We start from the raw sequence: 25,603 nt of genomic DNA on the forward strand, positions 1-25,603 counted from the left end.
ATGTTTAATAATTCAACATTTTCCGATTTAATCTTTTAAATAGTGTCTTACTATTATTTCAGTACCTAATGATTATGAGTTAAATTTGTTTTATAAAATTAAATGTTTTACTAAAAAAACTAGTAATATTTTAGTAAAAAAAATTACCAAAGATTCATAATTGTAAAACTTTTCTTATTTAAAATGATGGTTAATTAGATTTACATACTATTATAGTTTAGTAAAGGTATTATTTTTTCTTAAATAATATATTATAAGCTTTAGCAATACCATATTTTTTGAGTAGATTAATTAACAATTTATCTACGATCCAAATTAAAAACTTTAATACCTCTCATTTTTCTTTAAAAGTGTTTTGTTTTTCGAAAAAATTTGATCATCTTAGAACCTTTTTTTAATTATGTTTTGCTAATGCTGACTAAAACATCAATAATTATATATCAAGCTAAAACAAATAAAAACTTTTTTTAGGTTAATAAATCGAAAATAAGCTCTAATTACAATAATTAAACAATCCGCCCAACCCCAGGCTTACAACAATAAAACCAATTTATATAACTACAAACACAGACGTACACATTTTATTATTTTAATTAATTTCCAACATTTGAACAGCATGCGTGAAACTTTTGGCATCCGTTCAAACTAAATTAAATATCAAACAGTTCTCTGGCAATAACCACCTAGTTTATTTTCGAAATTGAATTTGGTGTTGGTGTATTTTTTTCGTAAAAATGTCGAAATTAATTATGAATTTATTTACAAAAAAGAAGTAGGATTATCATATTTACGTTATTTTGGATTTTGCTGTTCACACAATAATGGTTTTACCTAATTGTCTATTCGTACTTTTGGTTCGTTTTTCTCTGCACGTAATCATTTTGAGAGAAAATCAAAAGAAATTGAATTAAAGTTCAGTCCTAAATTTCCTAGTTCTGAATCCTGTTTATAACCTGTTTTCACTAGTGTAATTACAAAGATAAAGTTTTTTTTTATACGAAATAGAAATAAATCAGGAATCAAGGCATCCATTAAAGTTGACCATCATTATAAAAATATCCCAAAAAATTATTTTGTTCATAGTAAGAAAAAGTAGGAGCAGAAATAAGAAAGACTTTTATATTTAAGAATTTTATATTAAAATAGGTAAATGCCTACAAAGATCTTCTCTAACATGATATATTAATGCCAAGACCAACGTTATTGTGTTCATTTGAAAACCATTCTAATTAACTTGGACAACTCATAAAATATATATTTCATTGAATATGATTTCTCTGATATACTTAAAATGAATCAAAATACGTAACTGGTCACAATATCCATTTAGATTATGCGATATTCATAGAGTATGCTAAAAAGTTGTTGAAAGTAGTTTTTTTATAGCATTAAAGGGCTAAATCATCTAAATATTTAAGTACAATTATTAAGCTTAAGGTATATAGACCAAAAGCAATTTACCAACAGGAAGATCTTTATCTTAAAATACGACAACAGAACAGGTAACTTTGTTCCAAAGGTCCTCTTTAACTGGTATGACATATTTATGCTGAACCCAGAGCTATTAAGTTGTCCTCCTATTATTTGAGAACAAGTATTTCTATCCCGAATCCGCTACTGGCCCTGTCGACTCGGACAACTCATAAATATATTCGGCTGGACATGTTTACCCTGATATATTAGCAAACTTTACTGCAGCATTGTTAAGGTAATAAAGAGAAAGTTTTGGTGCAGTCCGCCGATAGACGTTTGCCCTCGAGTTTACTAGAAATTGTTAAATGGGGCGTTAAAACTGCTTACAATTACTAGAAGCCGAATTCTTACTTTAGATTTATTACTTCAGTAGACATTGTTAAGTTTGATCTAGTTTTTTTGTAAAATTTATAATCCAGATAAAACTATATAATACTAGAAAAATAAATTGCATTAATATAAAAAAATAGTTAACTATAAAGGCGTAATAAAAAATAGATTGGGAATTAACTAGCTGTAAAAAATTCTCATCAGTATTGGGTTAAGGTTCATACGTTTAAGATATCTCGCACGTATATAATATTGCGTTCTGAGCAAATAGCGTTATTATTTTTACATTGAAGTAATATTTTATCCGCACCTTTCAAAATGATAAATAGACATTTGTGTTGGTTTCTAAAAGAATCCTTTGATATTTTTTTCTGAGATAATAATACGATTTTTATTTAAGTTAATATAATAGCATTTGTTAATATAGAAGGTGTCTTGTAATAATATATAAATACTTTAAAAAAATAGGGTATTTGTTCTCGTTTCGTATTTAAGTTTTATTTATATTTTTACCATCTCTTATTAATTTAATTCCCAATAATTAAATTATCACATTAATGCAAATAAAAAAAATCAAGATCAAGTATAATAGTAGTAAAATACTTGTTTTTAGTACAATCTAATCGGTAACTATGAGTAAAATACGTATGTAGCTATATTATTTACAAAAAGAAATCAAAAATTACATTTCTGGTTAACCTTTACTTTTCTACCTTAAAATAATTTAATTTTTAATTTTCTTAGTCTATTTCAAGATAAAAAAATTTTATGAAAATTAGCGTGCTTTACAGCAAAAACACATTCAATGAAAAAAGCTAAAGGGGAAACAATGAAGGAAGTAGTATTAAACTATTTTACAATTCCTGTTGAAAATAACCCCTTCTAGCACAAGTGACTTTATACAAAATAGCCCAATATGGTTGCCCTGGCATATTTATTTCTGTAATTTATAACTATCGTACGATTACCGAGTACGAGTACAATGCTTGGGATACTGAACGACAGGCTAAAGAATTTTCTCATTTTCTCCTTAGACAAATACCAGACAAACATGCTGCATTTGTTGAAACCATAAGGTTTAATGTTAAGATATTCATATGTTTCGTGGACTACAGGAAGCCTTTTGAAAAAGTTAAATAGTCGAATCTTCGGAACAATGTTGGATAGATGGGATACCGAAGCACCTGATATACCTAATAGAAGTACTATATAGGTCGAACATGGCGACGGGACGGGTGAAGAGAGACTTCATAGAGACTGATACCTTCTCGATTGCTGCTGGGTTGAGACAAGGCCTAACCAGATATTTTATCCGCCATTCTCTTCAATATATATATAGTTAGTGAATATTTTATTAGGAAGGTTCTTGAAGAGGCTAATAATGGCATCGCTGTTGGTGGCAAAAAAATCAACAATCTACGGTGGGCGAATGATTAGTTTAGAGATTATATAAGATCATTACTTTAAAGTAATAATTGTTAACCAGGTTAATAACAACAGCCCTGATATTATAAATGTCGCCGTTTATTAAGTGGTCAACCAATTTAAATATCCGGGATCTGTCGTCAGCAATACCGGAGATTGCGAAACTGAAAGCCGTAGGCATGGCACGAAACTCCGCAAAACTCAATCATATCTGTAGAGACACTTTTATCACAATTAACACTCAGGCTTAGTATTATGCAGTAGAGACGTAAACAATAAAAATGGCAGACCGTCGGAAAATTGACGAAACGTGGCGCTTTAGAAAAAAACTCCGAATACCACGGCGAGCACACCGCACCAACAAATCAGTTCTGAGACAACTGAGAATCAAAACCAGACTATCCACTTATCTTGACCTACTATCTAGCATTTTACATACTTTAAATTCATTGTCAGGAAATCAGAGGCAATGGAGAAGCAGATCATGAAGGAAAAAGTAAATGAACGACAATCAAGAGACCAAAGTTTGCTGGTAGACCAAATGAAAATTCTGATAGGAGAGACTCTGCACATAGATGCACTACACCATGTTAAAGATAGAGAATCCTAAAGGTAAAAACTAATAGACTTAATATACCACCACGCCCCTCCAAGGGGCTTACGGACGACGGACGAGCTATAACTATAATATACAGTGCTTTCATTTTAAAAGGAACCACTCTTAATAACTTCAAAAGAAAACATCAATTAAAATATTTAGGGAGACGTTTAATTTTATATTTGACAAAATTCTCTTAATTACCTCCTCACCTCCGATTAACCTCAATTTGATATGTCAAATAGGAACCCCCATCGTGTGAAACATCATTGTATCTACAGGTGTCCCGCAAGGTTCCATTTTAGTTCATTGTGCTTCCTCCCAAGGTTCCTCATAGTGTTGAAGCATGAAAGGTTGTACTAGAACCTGCTTTAAACAAGGTAAATTAATACGGACGTAGAACGTGAAAAGAATTATTTTTATGAGAACCCTTTGAATTTCAGTTATCTTGGGGTATTGGCTAATAACTTTTAGGTGTTACGTTGGGCGCCAATAAATCGTGAATTAAATTTATTATTAAAGTATCATTATATAATTATAATTAAATACGTATTAAGGATATATTTTAATTTTTGCATTTGATTTATTTCTTTATAAGGTTCTTTCATGTTTTAACTGCTTATCTGTAAATGAAAATGCGACACAGTTTCTAGTTTTTTTTATGTAAGAGCGTTGATTGAATATTTGGGAAGATACGCAATCCTGTGTTAAAAAGTGTACCCGGTCGACTATCGGATTGCCGTTCAGTTTCGTGCACCGTGTGGTGCTGCCCCGAAGCGTCAAATCTAGGAACAATTTATTTTAGCTGCGTGGACTTGGCTTTTGGCTTCTTTGAGTCAGGTTTTCAACGACGCTGGAATCTCCGGTTACGCGGCCGTGTTGGATATTTTATTAAGATATGGGATGATGCTGCCAACTATGTTTTTATTTTTTTTTTTGAACATACAACACGGTGTCATTTATGTGGTGGTCAAGTGATAAGTGATATACTTAAGGGTGGAGGCATATTTAAATTTCTTAAAAGTTAAATTTTATAAACAAATAGTTACCAAAATATGTTTTTGAGACAAAAATTACTACAAACATATATATAAAAAGCTATTTTTACAAAATTACCAACAAAGTTTAATACAAGTTATAATTCCAACAAACATTATGTTTCCTCCATTTTGTGTTCAAGAGGGTTCAGTTTTTAAATAAAAAGCCCGTTGCACTTAATTAACTAAAAACTAATATACAAAAAATATGTGGAACAAATTTTAAGATATAAGTAGGTTTTAGGTAAATATTATAAAGAATAATTGAAATAATTCATAAGACTTAATACCGATGGTAATTGATCAATAATTTTTTGTAAAAAGTAACCCATTTTGTCATGTGATTCAATATCTGAAAAATTGTGCAGCGTAGTGAGATCTGTAAAGTAAGGGGGTTGTGAGTGAGGATGTTAATAGAAATAGAAAATAGGCCACATTTTAAGTTTTAAGGGACACAGGAAAATTCTCAATTACCAGTTGTTACAACTATACTTAAAACTATAAAAAGATACCTAGTAACAAAAAAAAACATTTTGTTTAAAGACCCCGCATCACGGTTATACAGGACGTCAATAGAGGTGGTATAATTAGAGGAAAGTTGAGCAATATAGTGTCCTTTTATAACAAAAACTAAATACTTCCTAAATTTTGCAAAAAACTTAAATTTGGCAAAATCATTTTATTTTTTTTCTGGCGTTATTTCAAAATATATGACAAAAGTATTTATTAAATTAATAAAGTATTGTGACCACTTTTTCTCGCCTATACGATAACACCTTTAAATTTAAAATACGACGTTCTGTCTTTAAAGAGCCATCATCAAATTTGTTTTTCTTTGTCGGCGCTATATTGACCATTTGTAGTTTAACGACGCGGGAATCTTTGGGCGCCCGGCCGTTTTGTTATTTTTTTAAGACAAGGGCGATGATGATAACAGCGCTTTTATTTATTTTGTTATTGCCGATATTTAAATGCGCTGTGATCTCGCATAAATAACTAGATAAATGTGGTGGTCAAGTAATGTATTGGAAGGTGCTATCTCTTACAACTTAAATTTTATTAACAAATAATAAATTACTTACCAAAATCCTTTTTTGAGACAAAAATAAATAAATAAAAACAAAACAAAAATTCAATAAGCTTTTATTAATTAGAAAATTAACAAAAATATTAAATAAAGGTGATGATATGGGTATAAATAAAGGTGAGGTAGGTTTCACGTAAATATAAAGAGTAAATTAAATAATTAAAGATTTAATATCTACATACGGTACTATAGTTTTTTAGAGTCAATAATTTTTTGCAAAAAGTAGCCCGTAATGTAATTTTTGACAATACGGGTTTGTGAAACCAGCCAATATCTCAAAAACTGTGTAGGGTAGTGAGATCTGTGAAGTACAATTTTTTTGGACAAAAATATTGAAAAATAAATACCTTTAACTGAAATTAATATAAAAATAAAATCGCAAAATTTAAAAGGTTTTGAATAAGGGTGTAAAAACACTATAAAATATAGAAAATAGGCCACATTTTAATTTGCAATACAGGCAAACACTTAATTACTAATTCTTAAAACTAGAAAAAGTCAATAAGAAAAAAAAACAAATATTTTGTTTAACAGTATGAAGGGTCTCATTGCGATTATACAGGATGTCTAAAATAGGGATGAGCAGTAAATGGTTTAATTAGGCGAAAGTTGGGCAATATAAATGCAATGATTGAATAAATGCAATCTAAAAATTGGAAAAATGCCAAATACTTCCTAATATTCAGGAAAAAGGTGAAATTTGGCAAAATGGTTTTTTATTTTTTTCTGGCGTTATTTGAAAATATAAAATAAAATCATTTATACATTGTTGTAAACACTTTCTCTCATTTACAAGTTAACATCTTTAACTTTTATTTAAATACGACGTTCCTTCTTTAGAGAGTCATAATCAACTTTGTTTCTTCTTGTCGACGCCATGTTGGCCACTTGCAGTTTTGAATAACCCTTTTCATTACTTTTTCAACGAAATAATTTCTAGTGAGTAGTTGGAATCATCCCTATTAAATATTATATACCTCTCTCTCTTTTAAATACAATTTCGAATTTCAAAAAATTCAAAACATACTTTATTCATAAATACATGGTACCTACTTGTTGACATGGTATTTCTATGATATAAAATAGGCACATTAATCGACATATTACTAACACATAATTTAAAAACAATACACAATAGTGGGTTCAACATACTAGTATAAACACAAAATGTATTTTCAATTTCAAAGCAAGACGACTTAAAAATTTTTTAGAGTAACATCACAAATTGTAACCTTTACATCTTTACTAAAAACTAATTATATACTATTGGCCTATTCCTAACTATCTTCAAAAAATTCTAATGCTATAAAAATACTTGCTTTTAAGAAGTTTCGTTAAGGACTTTTTAAAGCGAGGAGAACATCTAGAGACTTTTATCACATTTGGAAAATGATTAAAAATTTTTATGCTCAAGTAAATAAGAGAATTCTTAGTTCACTTTTCGGGATGGCCATTGAAATATTGTATTTTTTTCTGATATTATAATGTTTTAAGGAGCCATTATTTTGAAGATACAATTTATATTTTTTGTATATTAGGCAAGCAGACTCAACAATAAACAAGCAACACAAGGAAAGTATCTTTAAATAGGGGTCTGCATGTCTTGTGGAGATTTATGACACATATATTTAATGGCTCGTTTTTTAAAAACAAACATCGAGTCAAAAAGCCGTTTACTAATGCAACTCCAAAATGTTATTCCATACTGTAGGTATTTTTGTATGAAAGTAAGTTCCAACTTTCAACAAAAAAAATAGACCGTTTTTGCAGATATCAATCTCAGTTCATTTAAAACCACTCTAACAGCATAACATCGTCTAGCCAGTTTTCGCCTCCTGACATATCTCCATAAAACTTAGGTTCATGATCGATAACAATTCCAAGAAATTTGTTAAAATTATTTACTTCCAATTCTTTGTTGTGAATCATGAACTACTCTGAACATAAAAACTTAACAATTTAGTCTTATCTATGTTTAAAGACAACAAATTAGCATCAAACCACTGTTTAATCATTAATAAATCTTTAGAAATTGTTCTTGTTAATGTGCTTTTATTATTGTCTGCCCATAAGATAGTGGTGTCATCTGCAAAAATAATGAAGAATCCTCTTATCTGGAGAGACGCCAGGTCATTTATATACAATAGAAATAAAATAGGACCGAGAAACGAACCCTGCTTACTACACAAAGTTCAGACAAACTGCCATTTGGCCAAACAAACTTTTTTCTGTCTAACAAAACAAAATTTTAACCATTCTAGAGCAACTCCCCTAAACCCATATCTAGAAAGCTTACCGAGCAGTATTCCATGGTTGACACAGTCAAAGTCTTTAGAGAAGTCGCAGAATACCGCTGCAGCAAAGTGACCTTCAAGATCAAATATAATCTCTCCAGGAATGAAAACATTACTCGACATTCATTTAATATGTTATTTTTTTTTATTAGGAAAGCGATCATTCGTACTAGGACCAGTTTCTCAATAACTTTAAAGGCTTTTTTAGGTTTTATTTTTATCTTTTTCATGAATGATTTTCATCATGAAAACAATTATTGAAAATACTTAAAACACTAAAGACCATAAACATAATATATTGATTTAAAATTTTCTTAAAGTAAAAAAAAGAAAAAGAGAAAATGGCTCTCATAGACATGAAGAGACAATATCTTTAAGAGTTCTGATTGATTTTTGTAGATAAAATAGATAATTTTCTGTGAGGTTTATAATTAGATTTTTTTAAAGATTTTCTAATAAGATTTTGAGATTCCCATTTTAGATTGTTATAAATCAAAGTCTTAATTATCAAATGCAAAAATTTATCAATATGCTGTGGACATAGGTATCATCATCGTACATATCATCATACATCAGGTACAGCTGATTTTAAAAGTCTCTTTCGCTTATTACTTACTGCAATATTAATTTTGTCAAAATGTTTTTCGCAAACCACTTTGTTTTTTAATAAATTTTCATCCATAACATATGTTTCCGCATTGCCTATATTTTCTATCCACTGGTTAAGCAACACTGGTTTTAAAATCGGAAATTTGAAAAAACTGAGAACATTGTTTTTACATTTTCTTACATTATTGCACCCACGATACGCACACTGATTAATTTTGCCTAAAGGAGCCATTGTCTCACAAACTAAACACATTTACATATATCTATCTATTTCTGATTATGATATCCAAGAAAATTTTTTAACAACTACCAAATTGCAATACGGCAAACACGAACCTGTGCAAAAACTCTCCCACACGACTCAGGATGATCGGCCGATTACTAATGAGAAGCGACGGACGAAATTATTTTCGCGCATACTGGAGAGAATCGCCATCTATTTTTCACGCATATTTGCGGTCACGCTTTAGCCCATAAGGTTGCGTATCTTCCCAAATATTCAATCAACGGTAAGAGTTTTAAAGCCTTAGATTTTTACCCAATATTATGTTCTGATCAGGTTAATAGATTCTGTCTTAGAAAAAGTTTTTATGAAATAAACCAGAAAAACTTACAATAGGAAGAAACTAAATTAAAAACAGAAAGCTGATAAAATAATATTGTAAGAAAGGCAACTTCTTTAATAACTTACTGAATAACAGCTGTATCATAATACTTACGTTATTAGGTTTTAGGGTATAATAGGTACTAAATATATTGTTACTTCAGAGAAAACTGTACTTTTCGGATGACCTTAAGGATTACGGTTAGGTTCTATACTGTTTAGTATTTACATTTATGATTTCTTGCAGTTGAACTCAATATATCATATATTATTCTGATGAAACTGTTTTTTTATATAGAGGGTATATCTTGGAATAATGCTAGGGAATTATATACTTAATTCAAATTCAAATTCAAAACATTTATTTGCCAATATCAAAAATTACAAAACAGTTGTACTTATAATGTAAATGAAGTTAGCAAAAAGGAATGCATCTCCATTATAAAAACCGTTTCTCAAAAGTACCTCTGCAAGACGCACTTTTAAGTGATACATCCTTAAGAAAAAGCAACAAAAAAGGGACCAAAATAACAAGAAAACAAAAAAGCCTTACGTAAGGATATCTTCTCGATACATTTTGATAGTAAGAGCTTGAAAAGAATTTAAAAAAAAATACAATTTATTTATATTTATGTATACAGGGCAAGGGTAGGCAGCGACTGAATCAGGGAAGCGCAGGAGAGGAAACAAATCCAATATATATGAAAATAAATAATATGATACAGATATATCTTGTTAAATGCGAAACGAAAATGTAAGTATAGACTTGATCCAGTACAACTATAAGAATATGACACAACCTAAATGAAAAGAGACTGGAAAAAAATCCAATTGACATTCATCTCAATACATATTTAATTATTGGGCATCATGCTGTGACTGCATAAGCATAATTCTTATGTATTTCTTGTACTAATAAAAAGAATAATCTTTAACACAATGAAGCAAATTGCTCCACAAATGAACTGCAACGTAACTAAATGATTTTTGAAAAGCTGGTGTAGTATGCTGAAGAACCCTAAAAATATTACACCGTCTGGTATTACGGTTGTGTTCATGCACATTGAAGAGTTTTCTTGGATATGGTGGGTTTTCTGACTTTAAAATTCTGTATATGAAAGAGTACATGTGATATTTGCGTCTATTTGACATCGAAAGAATAAAATAATTATTTAGATATGGGGTAATATGACTTCTGTAGCAAATATTAAAGGAAAAACGCATACAGGAATTTTGCACTTTTTGAATAGAAGATGAAACTGCCGAAGAAATTGCATTATTGTAGATTACATCACCATAATCAAACAATGATAATATTAAGTATTATCAAAAATAAGAGACACGATTTTGAAGGGTTTAGTTTCAAATTATGAGCCTTAGCATATACATATATGTAAATTATTTCGGCTGTAATTAAGTCGGCTTAGTGGCTATTATATAGATTGTTGCGTGGCCAGATAATAATTGATTATAATTATATCTATGTCAAACAAATGTTATTTGTTTCAGCAATTATATAAATGGATAACCTTAAAACTTAAGCGTTAATGTAAACTTATTACAGGTAACAAAGCTTTGTAATCATCAAACTATTTATTTTCAACTTGGTATTTTATGCCTAAAAAAGATTTTATAAAAGTGTAGCATTTTTACACATGTTTGTGTTAATACGTCCAAAAGTATTTAAAATAAAGAACCACAATTATCAGACTAGAGCAAGGTTTGGTATGCGTATATTGTTTTTCTTTTTTACGTCCATATTAAATTAATTACTTTTTTTTTCTAGTATCTTTATGTAACCTTTTTTTATTGGAATTTCTTAATAATTATAATTTAACTGATTTAGTTACATTATAATTGTTTACGTGATTGGGTTAAACTTACTGTAGAAAAATTGATTAAGAGAAAATCGGGCTTAATATGTAGATAAAGTTTTTACAAAAAATTCACCAAGTATTCTTTATAACAAAATTAGATAATTTAAGTAAACTTACATTTATACAAATTTGCTTAGTTTGGGCACTAGACGATACTGTTCTTGATAGTATTTAAATAAATCGTTTTTCTTAATTAATTTTAAAAAAATGGTATACAATTTTGTCTAAATTTGTTGTGGCTGTAAAAATGTTTGGGTACAAAATTCAGATGAAAGAACTCCTTTATTTCAAAAAAATTTACTAGAGATAAGACTTGATATCTCTTTAGAAAAATTTTCCTCTTAAATATTTTGGGTCTTTTAATTTCTGATCTTACAAAACCTAATGATGGTCTCTCATGATGCTATCAAAGTATTACCATTTTTCTAAAAGAAATATAAAAATAAGTAGTATTAAACATTGCTAATAAATATTGCGTAGGGTTGTTGGGTGGGGTCAGACATAAAACAGAAACCTGTTTACTTAAATGTAGACGTTTCGACTTATATTAGGTCATCCTCAGGACACTAAGTCTAGGTTTCTTTAGTTATAATCAAAATACATTTATAATAGTTGTTAAAATACATTTACAACACATTGTTGATTCTAGTTTGCCCACAATCACACCTACAATTTATCTCATGTTAAAAATAATTTTACGCTCCTATTATAATGTATTTTAGTTATAACTAAAGAAAAACGAAATTGTAAATTGCTAATAAATGCAATATTAAACAAACAAATTTTATTTTGAAACCTAATACTTATTTTAAGATTTTATATAGCCATAGCTTTGTTCTATTCATAAAATAATTAAAAAGAAAGACTGAATTACAAATATCAGTAAATGCTTACCTTAAATACTTCTTAAAAATATTCAGTTGTTATGAAAAATGTATGTATTTTACCCGTTAATATTACCAGGATTTCTACCAATGTTGTGATAATATTTTTTGATTCCGTAGCTCATATACTGTATTTTTACATAATAGATTAAGTGAGATAAGAACAAACTAAAAATTCTTAAATGTATATAGAGAATATAAATCTCTCATTGACAAAGCTAAATAAAAGAAAATACTAATAGCTAACAAAAATAAAAAAGTAAATTTAATAAAACTAAAATTTAACAGATTCAAATATGTGTACTACAAAAATATCCACTATGTAAAACACCATTCTTAAACATTTTATTTAGCAATTTTTTTATTTAATTTTATATCGTTACCAATAATTAAACGTTTTTTAAGATTACTTCTACTACTCAGAATGCACATTTCTATAAATTGTTAATGTTAAACTGACATAACACTTATATATTTTTTTCAATTGTATATAGATTAAAGAATAAAAATATAGGTTACTTTTAAAATTCCTCCTTTAAAAAACAGCGATCTACAGAATCTAGTCTCTAAAATCAACCCACTTTTGTTATACAAAAATTTCAAAAATAGACTGTATAAGATATTGGCAGGTAAAGCCCAAGAATTAAATGGTATGAGTTAAGTGAGACTCTACCAAAGCAAAGTAAATACTTCGTTTTAATTTCGCATACCTACATATGATTAAATGCTTTGGAGAAATTGCAAAATACTGCCGAGGCCATATCTTCCCTTTTTAAGTTCAAATGAATATTAGGATAAATTTTGCCTAAGATAAATAAACGAAAAACCTCCGTCAATTGAGATGGCATTTATAAACAATCTGTAAATATAAATAAAATAGTTGTAACCAAACAGTTACTTTGCTTAAATAGACAAACCAACAATACAATATTCCAAGGCAGGACCACGGTCCAGCTCAAATTGAATTAAGTTGTGAGATCTACAATGCTTTGTGCATATTTAAATACACTATGTGCATTATAGTCTTTGAAATGGGAACGTGACAAAATTTCCTAAAATATTAATTTACTAAGAGACTTTGGAGCTATGTATGCATGGAATATTAGCACACTGAATGTATTATGATGGAAGTAATTATGAAAATTCATAACTTTGATTTTCGAATTATATATCATTAATAGTTAGCAATTTGGTTCTTGAATAAATGCGACACTTGGTTTATGGTTTGGTCTGATCTCGTAATATATCTACTACGTCTTATAGAAAGGTTCGGCATTCTTTATAAATCTTTATTTTATTTGAAATTAAAATATTTTGTTATTAAAAAACAACCAAAAAAAAATTGAGCGAAAAATATTAATTATCACGATCACTAAAAAAATTTTAAAATCGAGGCCCGCGAGGCTAGAAAACGTACCTGGCCGCAAGACTCGAGCGCGGATGTCAGTACTCGAACAGATTTTCCAGCGTTTTGGCAGAGTATAGGAAATTAGGTTCGGCTGGTACGGAGAGGTATCTACGAATTGACGAAAAGATCGTTGTGTATTTTATTTTTTGGTGCTAATACGATGCTGCAAAGATATCAAAAAGCTGATTCGCGAAATTCACCCATATGGATGTGAAAATGGTATTCAAGTTTTTATCTAATATTGCTAATTTAAATCAATCCTAGGGCAGCGGCGTTAAAGTATTCCGGTAAGTCGGTATTTTCATTTTTATTATGGATCCGTTTTTTTTTCGTAAATTTGATACTATTTTGTCTTAGTTACTATATTAATAGAAGTTAATATAATATTTAAACTAATCTAATAATGCCGGCTTAATATGGAAAAACTATAGAATAATTATATACACATCTGATTTTTTTTTCTAGGTATAATACCTATTATCAAATTTAGATATATTATAATACATACGTAAAATAACATTTTTTGCTAGATACAGAGTATATTAGGATCACATAAATTAGTTTTATTGTAATGTTTGGAATAATAATTTTTAGTTAAGAAGTTCTAACAGAACCACGCGGAAAAAACACGCAACAAAAAATGGTTTCTTTTAGTAGTTACGAGAAATATTTAAATTTAGACGGGTAGGGTATACACAAGGTGTCATACCTAACAGTTATCAAGGTTCTTTTTATAGTATTAATAAATAACTTTCAAATATTGCTTTGTTTAATCTCTGCTACAATCTGATCAGATTCACTATTACTACTTTCATGCTGCTCCCACTAGATACAGGGTGTTCATTTGAAAACTTCCCACCAGGGATTTATCGAAAACCACTGTTAAAAAAAAACGCCAAAATACGTCAGAAGGTTTGTCAAGGGGGACGACTTTCTAACCTAAAATTACTTCACCCTCTGCCCCCCACGGTCATCCCCTTAAAAATTTTAAATGGAAAGGGGGGTATCGATTAATAGCTTGTTTAAAAGGTCTTTCGAATTTTTTTATTTTGACGTTTGATTTTTTTAAATCAGTCGATTCGTTTTCGAGAAAATTAGAAAAATCTTTGTTTATCCTAATTTGTTCAGATAGAAAACAAAAACATGAATATATCAGTTTTTATTTCAATAAGTGTTGCTCGTTAGGGTTTGCCAAATCTACAATTCGTTTATAATTTAAAACGGAAACTACCAACATAAACAGCAATTCCGAAGATTAGACGTGGAAAAAACTAAATAACAACCTGAATTTTTTTCCGCATTCTTTTTATCAACACAGATATCCTGAGCGAACTGTATTTATTGTTATACCTGCTTAGTTATTTATAGTTGCTAAGGAAAATAAAAAATTTATTTTGCCGTCAGTTACATTTGTGACGGTCTTGGAATAGTAAAAATGTATTTGTTGAATTGAAAATTTTACTTCCAAAACACTAGTTTACACACTAGCCAAAAGAGTGGAAATTGTCGTCACGTTTAACGCCAAACATCCGGAGAAGATAACTTCGCATAGGTATGTTTTGGACCTTGTTACTAAGTTTAAATACAATTTTTTCTCTTAGGCAACTTAAAAGGTCAAGTGTGTAATCACACCTGATAAGGATTTCCATAGCAAAACTCCTCAATAAACAAAAAAATAAAAATGGTTAGCTAATTCAAATTATAATTTCATCCATTGGTAGAACAACACACAACCGAGAAAATAATGAAAAAAGGAAAAAAAAAGGAAATAATAAAATAAACAAAGAATGGTCTCAAACTTATTGAGATGGCAAAGGACAAACCTTTATTAGGGGTCGGTCCAATAGTCCTTTCGTTGTACGAATTTGCACAACTCTGGGAACGTTATCGGGACTGGAGTAAATCCTTTCCAGCCTACCAATAAGCCAATTAAGAGGGGGTTGGTTATTGTCTTTGATTACGACAAGAGAGCCAACTTTTGGACAACGGTCAGGAAGAGTCCATTTATTGCGTTGTTGCAATCGATTTAGGTATTCCAAAGACCAACGTTTCCAGAAGCTTTGGTGCAATTGCTGAATCAATTGCCAACGTTTCAGTCGATGAAAAGGGATATCGATTAGTGCCTCATCAGGAGGGGCGGTAAGAGCTTCCATGGTCAGAAAATGACCAGGAGTCAGACACTCTAAATCATTGGGGTTGGAACTCATCTCACAGAGTGGTCTGGAATTCAAAATGGCTTCACATTGCGCCAAAACAGTGGACATTTCCTCAAAGGATAATACTTGTTGACCTATCACTCTCGCAAGATGCGCTTTAACCGATTTAACACCTGCCTCCCACAGGCCTCCGAAGTGTGGTGCGGAAGGCGGATTAAAGTGCCATTGAATACGCAACGTTTCCGCCGAACCCTGCAGATAGGACAAAAGCATTCGGGAAGCACCTACAAAATTGGTGCCTTGGTCACTGTACATATCAGAGCATCTGCCACGACGTGAAACAAAGCGTCTAAATGCCGCTAAAAGGCATTCAGAGGACAAATCGGACGCTACTTCTAGGTGTAGGGCTTTGGTAACCATGCACACAAACAGACATATATAGCCCTTTTGGCTTTGAACACCTCTACGCCTAGACATGGTAAGTGGTATGGGGCCCATATAATCCACTCCACACTGTGAAAATGGTTTAACTTGGGAAATACGAACTTTGGGTATATCACTCATGAAGGGGGAAAACGGAATTGGTTTCACTCTATGACATCTAAAACATTGGGATAGGACAGAATTTACGGCTCTACCAATAGATAAGATCCAAAATTGCTGTCTTAAAAGATATTGTAAAAGACGTGGACCAGGATGGCCATGATCTTTATGAAACATTTCAATAATTAACGAGGTCAATCGATGATCTCTGGGAAGAAGCATGGGATGCTTGGCATCAAATGGTAAATCAGAATGGCGCAGACGTCCGCCCACCCTGACGACTCCATGGGAGTCCAAAAACGGGGCAAGTTTTCTAAAGGGTTTAGGGGTAGCTAAATTGGTTTTTAGGCATATAATTTCCTCAACAAAGACTTTGTCTTGGACAGATTTACAGAAGTTTTTTGTCGTGCTTTGCTTAAAGGGAAGACGCACTACATAGCGTCCATCAGGTTTTTGAGAACAAGTGAAAACAAAGAAATCTTTACATTTCTGTTCCTCAGGACTCAAGAGAACCTTATCTGGAATATCCTCAAGCTCCCAAAATTTATGCAAATTGATATCAAGAGGACTTTCAACTGGGATGGTACTTGGCACATAGGTACACAATGACACAAATTCATTAGTGGGAGTATTATTGTCACCTATTAAAATCCATCCAAATATGGTTTTAATAGCACATGGACTACCATTGATACTTTTCCTAAAACCTGGGAGAATAATCTCGGAAAACAAAGGAACACCTAGGAGCAAATCTATACCATGGGGTACAGCAAAATTCTTGTCGGCTAATTCAAGACCTCTCAAATGTTTCTACTTGGAGGGATTAATTGGAAAGGTTGGGATATTTTCACAAATGGAATGCACAACAATTGCTTCAAATTCCAAACATGGGCCAGTTGTGGACAAAACCATTAGCTTAACCGTACCTAATGACGAAGCTGTAGACATATTGTTTATGCCTTGAATAGGAATTTGGCTAGGTGTAATGGGTAGAGCAAGTTGCTGTACACAAGATAAGGTCACAAAATTAGCCACACTAGCACAGTCAAGCATAGCACGACAAGGAAACAAATCTTGAGAAATATTGTACACTGATATTTCAGCTGTAGCAAACAAAGTAGGTTCTTCATGGGAAAGCACACTTGTCAAGCAAGGCACTACAGAAGTGGCATTAACAGTAGGGGGTTCCTTGAGTTCACTAACATTGGGAACATAATTGATAGGTTGGAAGTGCAGCAAAGTATGGTGTTTCTTGGAACAAATTTTACAAACCTTGGTTCCAAGACATCTAGGAACACTATGAGTCCTGGAGAAACAATTGAAACACTTATGCTGCTGTTTAACAAAGGAATATCTTGCTGAAACCTCTGCTTCAATAAACTTGGTACACTTTACAAGGGGGTGTGAACTCAGGTTGCAGAACAAACATTTCTGCTTGGTATTGGTCATATAAGCTTTGGTTGGAACTACTCTTTTAGATCTATTAGGGTCATAAGTTCCTTTTGTTTCGAATTGGATTGAGATACTACTTTGGGTTCATTAAGAAGGACACTATTTTCCAAGGCTTTACATGTTTTGTTTAAAAATCTAGTTAAATCTTCATATCTGGGAATGGGTTTATCACTGCATTCAATTTCAAATCGGGTTTTTAAGGAAGGGTCAATTTTTTGCAATAGCAAATTTAATTTGGTAAAATCCCACAAATCAATTCCTTGCCAGGAACTTAAAGCCTCCATATTTTGGGAAAAGGTAGTGATAAGTCTTCTCAGATCACCGGCAGAGTGAGTTTTGGCTGGAGGTGCATTATATATAGCTAGCCAATAGTCAGTTGCTAGGACTCTCTTATTCTCAAAACGCTTAATTAAAGCATTAAAAGCCACAGGATAATTAGCTTCCATTAAGGCAATGTTTTTAATAAGCTCAGCTGCTTCGCCTTGAACAGCCATTTGGAGATGTTGGAATCTTTGTATATCAGAAAGGGATCTTTTCTCATGGACAAGGGTTCGAAATAGATCAGAAAAGGCAGGCCAGTCTCTTCTGTTCCCAGAAAAGACAGGGATTTTAATTCTAGGTAGGTCAAGATCATGATCATGATCATCACTTGGCAATTCACTAAAGGAGTGATTGTTGCTTTTGCAGCCACTTTTTGGTACAACATCTACTGGAGGGAGTAACTCTCGAAGCAAGGAATGAACAACATATTTCATTTTATCAAAGGTATTTCCAAGAGAATGTTGCTCATCCTGTTTGTCATCATCAGAGCAAGCTAAAATGTCTAAATGCAAAGTCTCAAAAGAAGAACAAATACTAGGGAAATCCTCAGCGCGGGCTCTCAGTAAATTCAACTTGGAAGGATGGTTTTGACACTCAATAGCCAAATTATATATGGCTTCTAAGCGTTTAATATAGGACTGACGCTTCTTTATTAATTTAGCTGCTACTGGCTGATTTGTAGACATGATGGTAACTAAGAATGGTAAATACTAAATAAAATCTCCACAATATGGAATTAATGGAAATTGGTATCCAGACAAATCGTTAGGTTTGTGTATATAACACTGGTATAGACAACGCCGGAATAACGTTGAATATCACAAAGGAATGAAGCACTAATAATTTAACGTTCCACAATAAACGTTAATGGAATGGGGTATCCAAACAAATCGGAAGATTTGTGGATAAATCACTGGTATAAACAACGCCGGAATAACGTTGAATCACAAAAGGGTATATTGGTCGGTAAAAATGAACTTTTATCAATCCAAGAGTTAAAGTTCAAATTTCTATTGGGCAAAATCACAAAGGTAAACAATCAAAAATTGGGTTAGGTAAACAATAACAAAACATTGACGTTATGTCTTGTCACCTGTCACAACAATGGGTTAAAAACTGACCGGTTATCGGTTATTGCAACCGCACATTACTCGGACAAATGGAAATCGACACCAATGTCATAGGAATGCTACTTGGTCAAGCGTTGCTATAAAAAATGGTAAACAAATGTTTTTTTTAACGGAAATATCTGCGTCTTGCTATGGACTTCAAACCAAGGTTGCGATTAAACACTTTTGGATAGTTAAATAGACTGTAAATTTTAAGGACGATTCGATTTATTTGGCTCGCAAGGATCAAATGTTTGGGGGGCTCCTTTTGGAAAGGACAAATAATAGGTATTGAAGGACCAGCGTGAACTTCACACGCAAAAGAAAATAAGAAAAAGAAAACAATTACAAATTTACGGTGTCAATAACGACTTACCTGACACTCGATGAATTGGTATACTGTAGAACTGTAGATTAGATGGTTGGCCGGCCAGTTTTCTCAACACACACGCTATTCTATGTTTCGATGCGTATCCTACGATGGTACCGATCAAAAAGCCCGTCTCTCGCGGGAGGAAGCGTGCACCTGTCCAAGCCATCATTGACGCATGCATGCGGATATGGATTGTTATTGGTCAATTAAAATAATCAATACTTCTAACAAAATTGGCGGTGCATTCAAATACCCTTTAAATTTGCCAATTCCAAACAATGTGGATGGAAAAAAATAGAGAAAAAAATGTAAAAATTAAATTAGTTAAACGCATTGTATCCAGAACAATGTTTTTTTTTTTAATTATCAAATCTTTAACTTAAAAAAAAGAAATTCTTCAAAAGAAAAGAAAAAATAGGAATAATAATATAAATTTAAAAAATAAGCAAGGAAACCAACTCAGGGATATGTAAAACAATTAATATTACAAACCTTTATCCTAAAACAAATGGAAAAAAGGAAATCTACACATTTGCTACATAGATTTTAGGATTTTGTCTCTTTATCACATAGCTGGTTAACAAAGATCTTAGATATTTATTATAGACAAAAAAATTTATAAATTTCTGACACAAATAAAAAAACCTGGATAATAAAAGTTGCCATTTTCTCAGAAGCTGTCTCAGAATAAGTCAACAAGTGCGCATCCCTAAAAGTAAAAAACTTAGGCCCATTATTTACGCTGACTTTTGCAGGGGAAGTATCTAGAATTAAATATAATTGTACAGAGAAAGATAATTTATCGAATTGTACTATCTTGGAAAACTACGGGAAAATATTGAAGATTATTATTTAATAAAGACTTATTAGATATATCAAAATATCGGTTAATTACTGGCATACTTACGATATACAAAGTTTATCGTAAGTATGCAATAGAAACAACATCATGCAGGTACTGCAAACAGGATGCATCAGAGGTGCTATGGGCTGTAGACAGCTTTTGATCATTAACTCTCTTGTCTGCAAACTAGCAAAAAAAAAGCAAAGGCATTTGATGCATACAATGGAATGCATACATGCTAGATGACCGCATAAACTCCCCAAAACTCCTTTTTTAGGGTCCCTCAATTAATCAATATGTAAATTTGGTGTACATCGATTAACCTCCAGCTTTTGACATGTAGCAGTATCAGAACAAGCAGAAATTTGTCCAGGTATATTTTAGAGCAATTCCCAAAGCTCACTGTGATTTTGCCCTACTATAAATCCACTCTTAAGCCGACTAAGTTTAACTAGCTAGAGATTTGCCATTAAGAACAAGAATAGGTAACTAGCTAGGCTTACTAATCTACCTTATATGCTTGATTTTAAGAATGCTAGATAAAAGCAATTAGACCAATTGCTTAAAAAAATTGTAAAAAAGGTTTGTGGCAACACAGAAATGATTTTTCGAATTATACAAACGTCGCACCATTTGACAAACATATTTAATGGTAAGTTGCATCTAGGTAATTTTCAGATGCCAAAAAAAACTTTAAATATTTAGGAACGAAAGAAACCTAGAAATACGATTATCAAATTATACCAAATGAGTTAAAGTAAGTTCGTTTAAAAAACGAGGCGCACTCTAAAAGCAAATCTTAGTAAGGGACTTTTTTAAGTCGTTATACACGTATTGTATTGCTACATTTACCTACTCGTTTAGTATTAAAAATTAGGTGAAGACACCAATAAATTGCAAATGAAAGCCAGAACACTACTAGAAAAATGGTTAATAAAAATCACTGTCAAAGTGCCACTGAGCGAAGCACATTGACGCGAAATTTGGAGGAAGAGGAATTGCAAATATGGGCAAACAACTAGATCAGCAAATTTCTAACTTGCGATCATTCTTTCTAAGGAAAGCAGTACGGAAGCATATTGTAATGCCTGCCCCAAAGCCGATTCTTAAAAATGATGAACACAATCTCTACTGGGATCAGATACAGCGGGTAAATAATACCAGATCTGACCTAACTCTAGTAGATAATGTTTAAATCAATTCTACTTTAATTCGAAGTGATTCAAAGACAATGGGAAATGACACTATTATAATCATAATTTCAACAATAGGAGTAGCTTCGAGTAATCGGATCAAGAACATTAAGCAACTATTCAATGAAAACATCTACAAATTGATGCCAAAATCAGCACTGCTGTTCATATCACATATCACCCAAAAGTTCATCGGATATATCTGAATTCCTGAGCTTAAAACAACACAATAATAATAATAATATTTGTTAAATACAATATAAATAAGTACAATACAATCCGATAATAAATGTATTAAAATATCACTGAAGCAGTAACAGATACACAAGTAGTACTTGTATGTGTGGTGGCAAATTAGGGGTTTTTAATATTTGGTTTAAAGTGACACAATCGGTAGTGCGCTATACTTTCATACGTTTTTTATTATTACTTTATATAAAAAAATAAAATATTATAAAACTCGGCATCTTCGAAAAACTCTACGAAATAATATTTTATTAGTTTCTCGAATATTATGCTGACACTTCTGCTTCCCTCGCTCTTCATTGACACCAATCTGTTAGATTTCGACTCCCGGAATACTTATCTTTCTGTATTGCGGTTCTCGTTATTGAAAATGTTTGAATGAAACCTTTTCCCAATAAAGGAAACTTATAAAACGAAACCTTCATTTTTCTCCGGCACAAAGAAATATTGTTTTCAAGGAAAAATATATCGAGAGTTTCGGTATTGTTGAGACCTCTAAGTAAAATGCCCGAGCTATTGTTACCATCTACGGAAAACTATAGGAAAAAGTTTTATTCTTGCTCTGAATCATTGTTGTTTTGAGCTAAATAATAGCAGTAAAGTTTACCTATATTAGTTGCATATAGATATTAATTATGGATTAGAAAAAACACTTTAAGCAATATATAAATATATATTTTAAACAAATCCAAACTAACAAAATAAATTGTTTTAAAACAATATTTACAAAGGGCTTCATTAAAAATCTAAATTAAAAAAAGTAACCTATAGTAATTATTAAATTCATCGTTTCCCTTTTTTCCCGACAATGTATATACCTTCTGGAAGATCATTTTCCTGCTCCAGTGTTTGTCTTAATTCATCATTCGGACTTTGTTTAAGAGTATTTACGACCTGGAACAAAATTAATTAAAGTTAACAATAACAAATGCTAAAGACTAAAGAATAAATGTTTGATTTGTTATTGAGTTTTTATAGATTTTATTTGGTATTCTTAAATTAAAAAGGTTGTTTTGAATTTACCACCAAGTCAATTGTTAAATAGTCTGTCAACTTATTATGACTTTGACCAATAATGACTTTTAACTCGTCTATGCGTCAATAATAGCTTTGAGAGGAGGCCTGTTTTAGGAGCTATCTACCGATAAGCATCAACCAAAAGCAACTCCAAGATGTTTTTGTGAAAAATAGAATAGCATGCGTTTATAAAAACTGGCCGGCCCAATCTGCAGCAAATAACAGGGACAAGTAAATTGACGCCGTAAATTTTATATTTTTAGTATTCCCTTATGCGTGTGGATATAAACTGGTTCTTCAAAAGCCTATGGTATTTTTAAGCTAAACTAAAGGATTTAAAACTCCCATTAATCCTTAGATTTTTTAATTATAAATTAATAAAATGTTACTAGCAGCACTTCCTTCATATTATTTTTTATAGACGTCTCCCCTTTTTTGAATTTAGGAAAAAGTATGGTAGTTAAAACTAAAAAATCAGTAAGAAATATCATTTTCTATAACCTCTCTCCTAATATAAATTGTGTTAGTCATATTAAAGGCTTAAAGCCTCCAATACTTCGGAGAGACTTACTGAGTGGTTAACTACAGAATAAACCTATAACAAATCAATTAATTATAGCATCTTCTGGTGGTGATATAATGAACTAAAATTAAGTTACAAAGCTTGCGATGCCAAGCAGTACTTCTTTGCGAAATATAAAAATGACAACGATATTTAATTTCATTATACAAAGATCAAAGTAATTATAAAATAATTAAGCCAGTGATGTAAAATCTGTACCGATGCAAGAATATGCCTCAACTAAAAAATATTCAGGAGCTATTATCTGCCTCGGTCTCAATACATTCAAATATAACAGGCATTTATAGGGATATCGTTTGCGTCAAACTACCGGTTGATTTAAAAGGAATCTTTAAAACAACATTGTTATAGAAATTTGATAGGGTAACCTTATGTTCATCTTAAGAGTTGAACACAAAATTATACGTATGCAGAGAAGATGGCTGGATTAGAGTAAAATGTATTTTTCATAAACCTAAATCGTATCAATTAATTAATTAGTTTTAATTTGAAGTGCGACTGCTATAATACTTAAGATAAACGATACTTGGTGACTCTTGTTAGTACCGGTTAAAGAGAACGGCTAAAAAGATATTCTCTTAGTTCTGAGTAAAACAAATTCACTCTACTGAAAGAAAATTTGATAACATAAAATGTCATATCAGTAGCTTATTACTAAGCAATTTTTCATATTAAGATAAGCGAAAAGTCGTAAATGTAATAATTTTTGGATACTAAATTTTAATACATGAAAATGCAAGCAAAAGACTATCAATGCTCACTATAAGATTCACTTGAATAACCGTTAAAATCGGCTAATTATAACAGAAGATTTCGAGGAAGAAATTATAGTTGCGGAAAAAAGTTAATAGAGACTTCTCTGAGCAGAAGATGTCTGATTTGGAAATTGAAAGAGCTTCCTTGGAGAAGGAGATTGTTAACCAGACTAAAACTATTGAGGATCTGCAAGACATAACTGATTTAATGGACACAAACAGTATAATCCCAACCATTTATCTTCTGGAAACTGACAATGTGAGGAAACAAGTACAAATAAAATTTCTTTTTGTGATGAAATTTGTCAACTTAAACAAAAGATTTCAAAATTTAGTCACAGTAACCAATTTGCTTTGCAAACCAATAGCCAAGTAAAATAACTCCTAATAAAATAATTCCTAAAATACGTCCACACAAGAATCAATCAGGGTATGGACCAAACTCTTTGATCAACGACCTGGCAATAGCCACAACTGAGAAGCCAGGAAAGAGTGAGATTAATAAGCAAGATAATCTTTTGATTGACAACAACAAAAATGTTAATATTCAGTGACTCAAGTGCCCGAAACTGTAACAGTGCTCTAACTAAAATTATGGATAACTGTTATTCAATCCACAAAATGTATTCAATAACAGGATGTGTTTATTGAAACTGTACGTCTCATTGTTTATCAAGTAATGTTTTTAATTGGGCTATTGATCATAGAGAAAATAATTGTTTTATAATTTTATTAAATTCATTTCACACAAGGCCAACATCCTCTCAGTCAAAAAATTTTATGTCTATAAGTAAATTTACTAATTTAATTTTTACCCTGTGGTGCGATATTTCACTATGTTCTATATTATATTATAAAATTAATAATAATTTCAATAGCTAGTTCACAATAAAGAATTTTTGCAGTATAATATTTATTACAATAGCTAAACATAATGATAAATTTTGCCAGTATATGTATTCCCTCTGTAAATTATTTTTCTTTTATGTGAAGTGTAATATTATTATCTCCAAGGGGATTGTGATAAAATCAGTTCCAACCAATTTAAATTTTGATGCTCATATAATTGATGACCCTGTAAATATACAAAACGAGCATGCATGTTGATCAAAAAAACACGTATTATAGATTTTTGATTTTTTTTTTAGATTTTTTAGATTATTTTACTCTCTAGAGAATGAATGACAAACATAATTGAGTAAACTAAAAAAACAAACTTGGCAGACTTTATACTAGGAGAAATTTTGCAAAATTTGTGTCTCTTCATCAAAGAACTAATTGGATTTTTGGATACAGGCAATAAATAGAAAAATTTAACTTTTCAATTTTGAATAAATCTAATGAAGCGTTCCCAATTGTAATGAAAAAATTAAAAGAAACAAGCC

General features: G+C 31.1%; 1 protein-coding gene across 1 annotated transcript in view; it reads right to left on the reverse strand.

Annotated features, from left to right (window-relative positions):
* Positions 1 to 22,522: 22,522 nt before the first annotated feature.
* The window catches only part of LOC126740184 (uncharacterized), a 180,102-nt gene continuing 177,021 nt past the window's right edge, over positions 22,523 to 25,603 (reverse strand). The window contains exon 9 of the mRNA XM_050446115.1: positions 22,523 to 22,757. Within this exon, the coding sequence (XP_050302072.1) occupies positions 22,647 to 22,757 (111 nt within the window). The 3' untranslated portion in view covers positions 22,523 to 22,646. The remainder of the gene's footprint in view (positions 22,758 to 25,603) is intronic.

Source organism: Anthonomus grandis, chromosome 9, assembly GCF_022605725.1.
Source record: "Anthonomus grandis grandis chromosome 9, icAntGran1.3, whole genome shotgun sequence".
Taxonomy (NCBI): domain Eukaryota; kingdom Metazoa; phylum Arthropoda; class Insecta; order Coleoptera; family Curculionidae; genus Anthonomus; species Anthonomus grandis.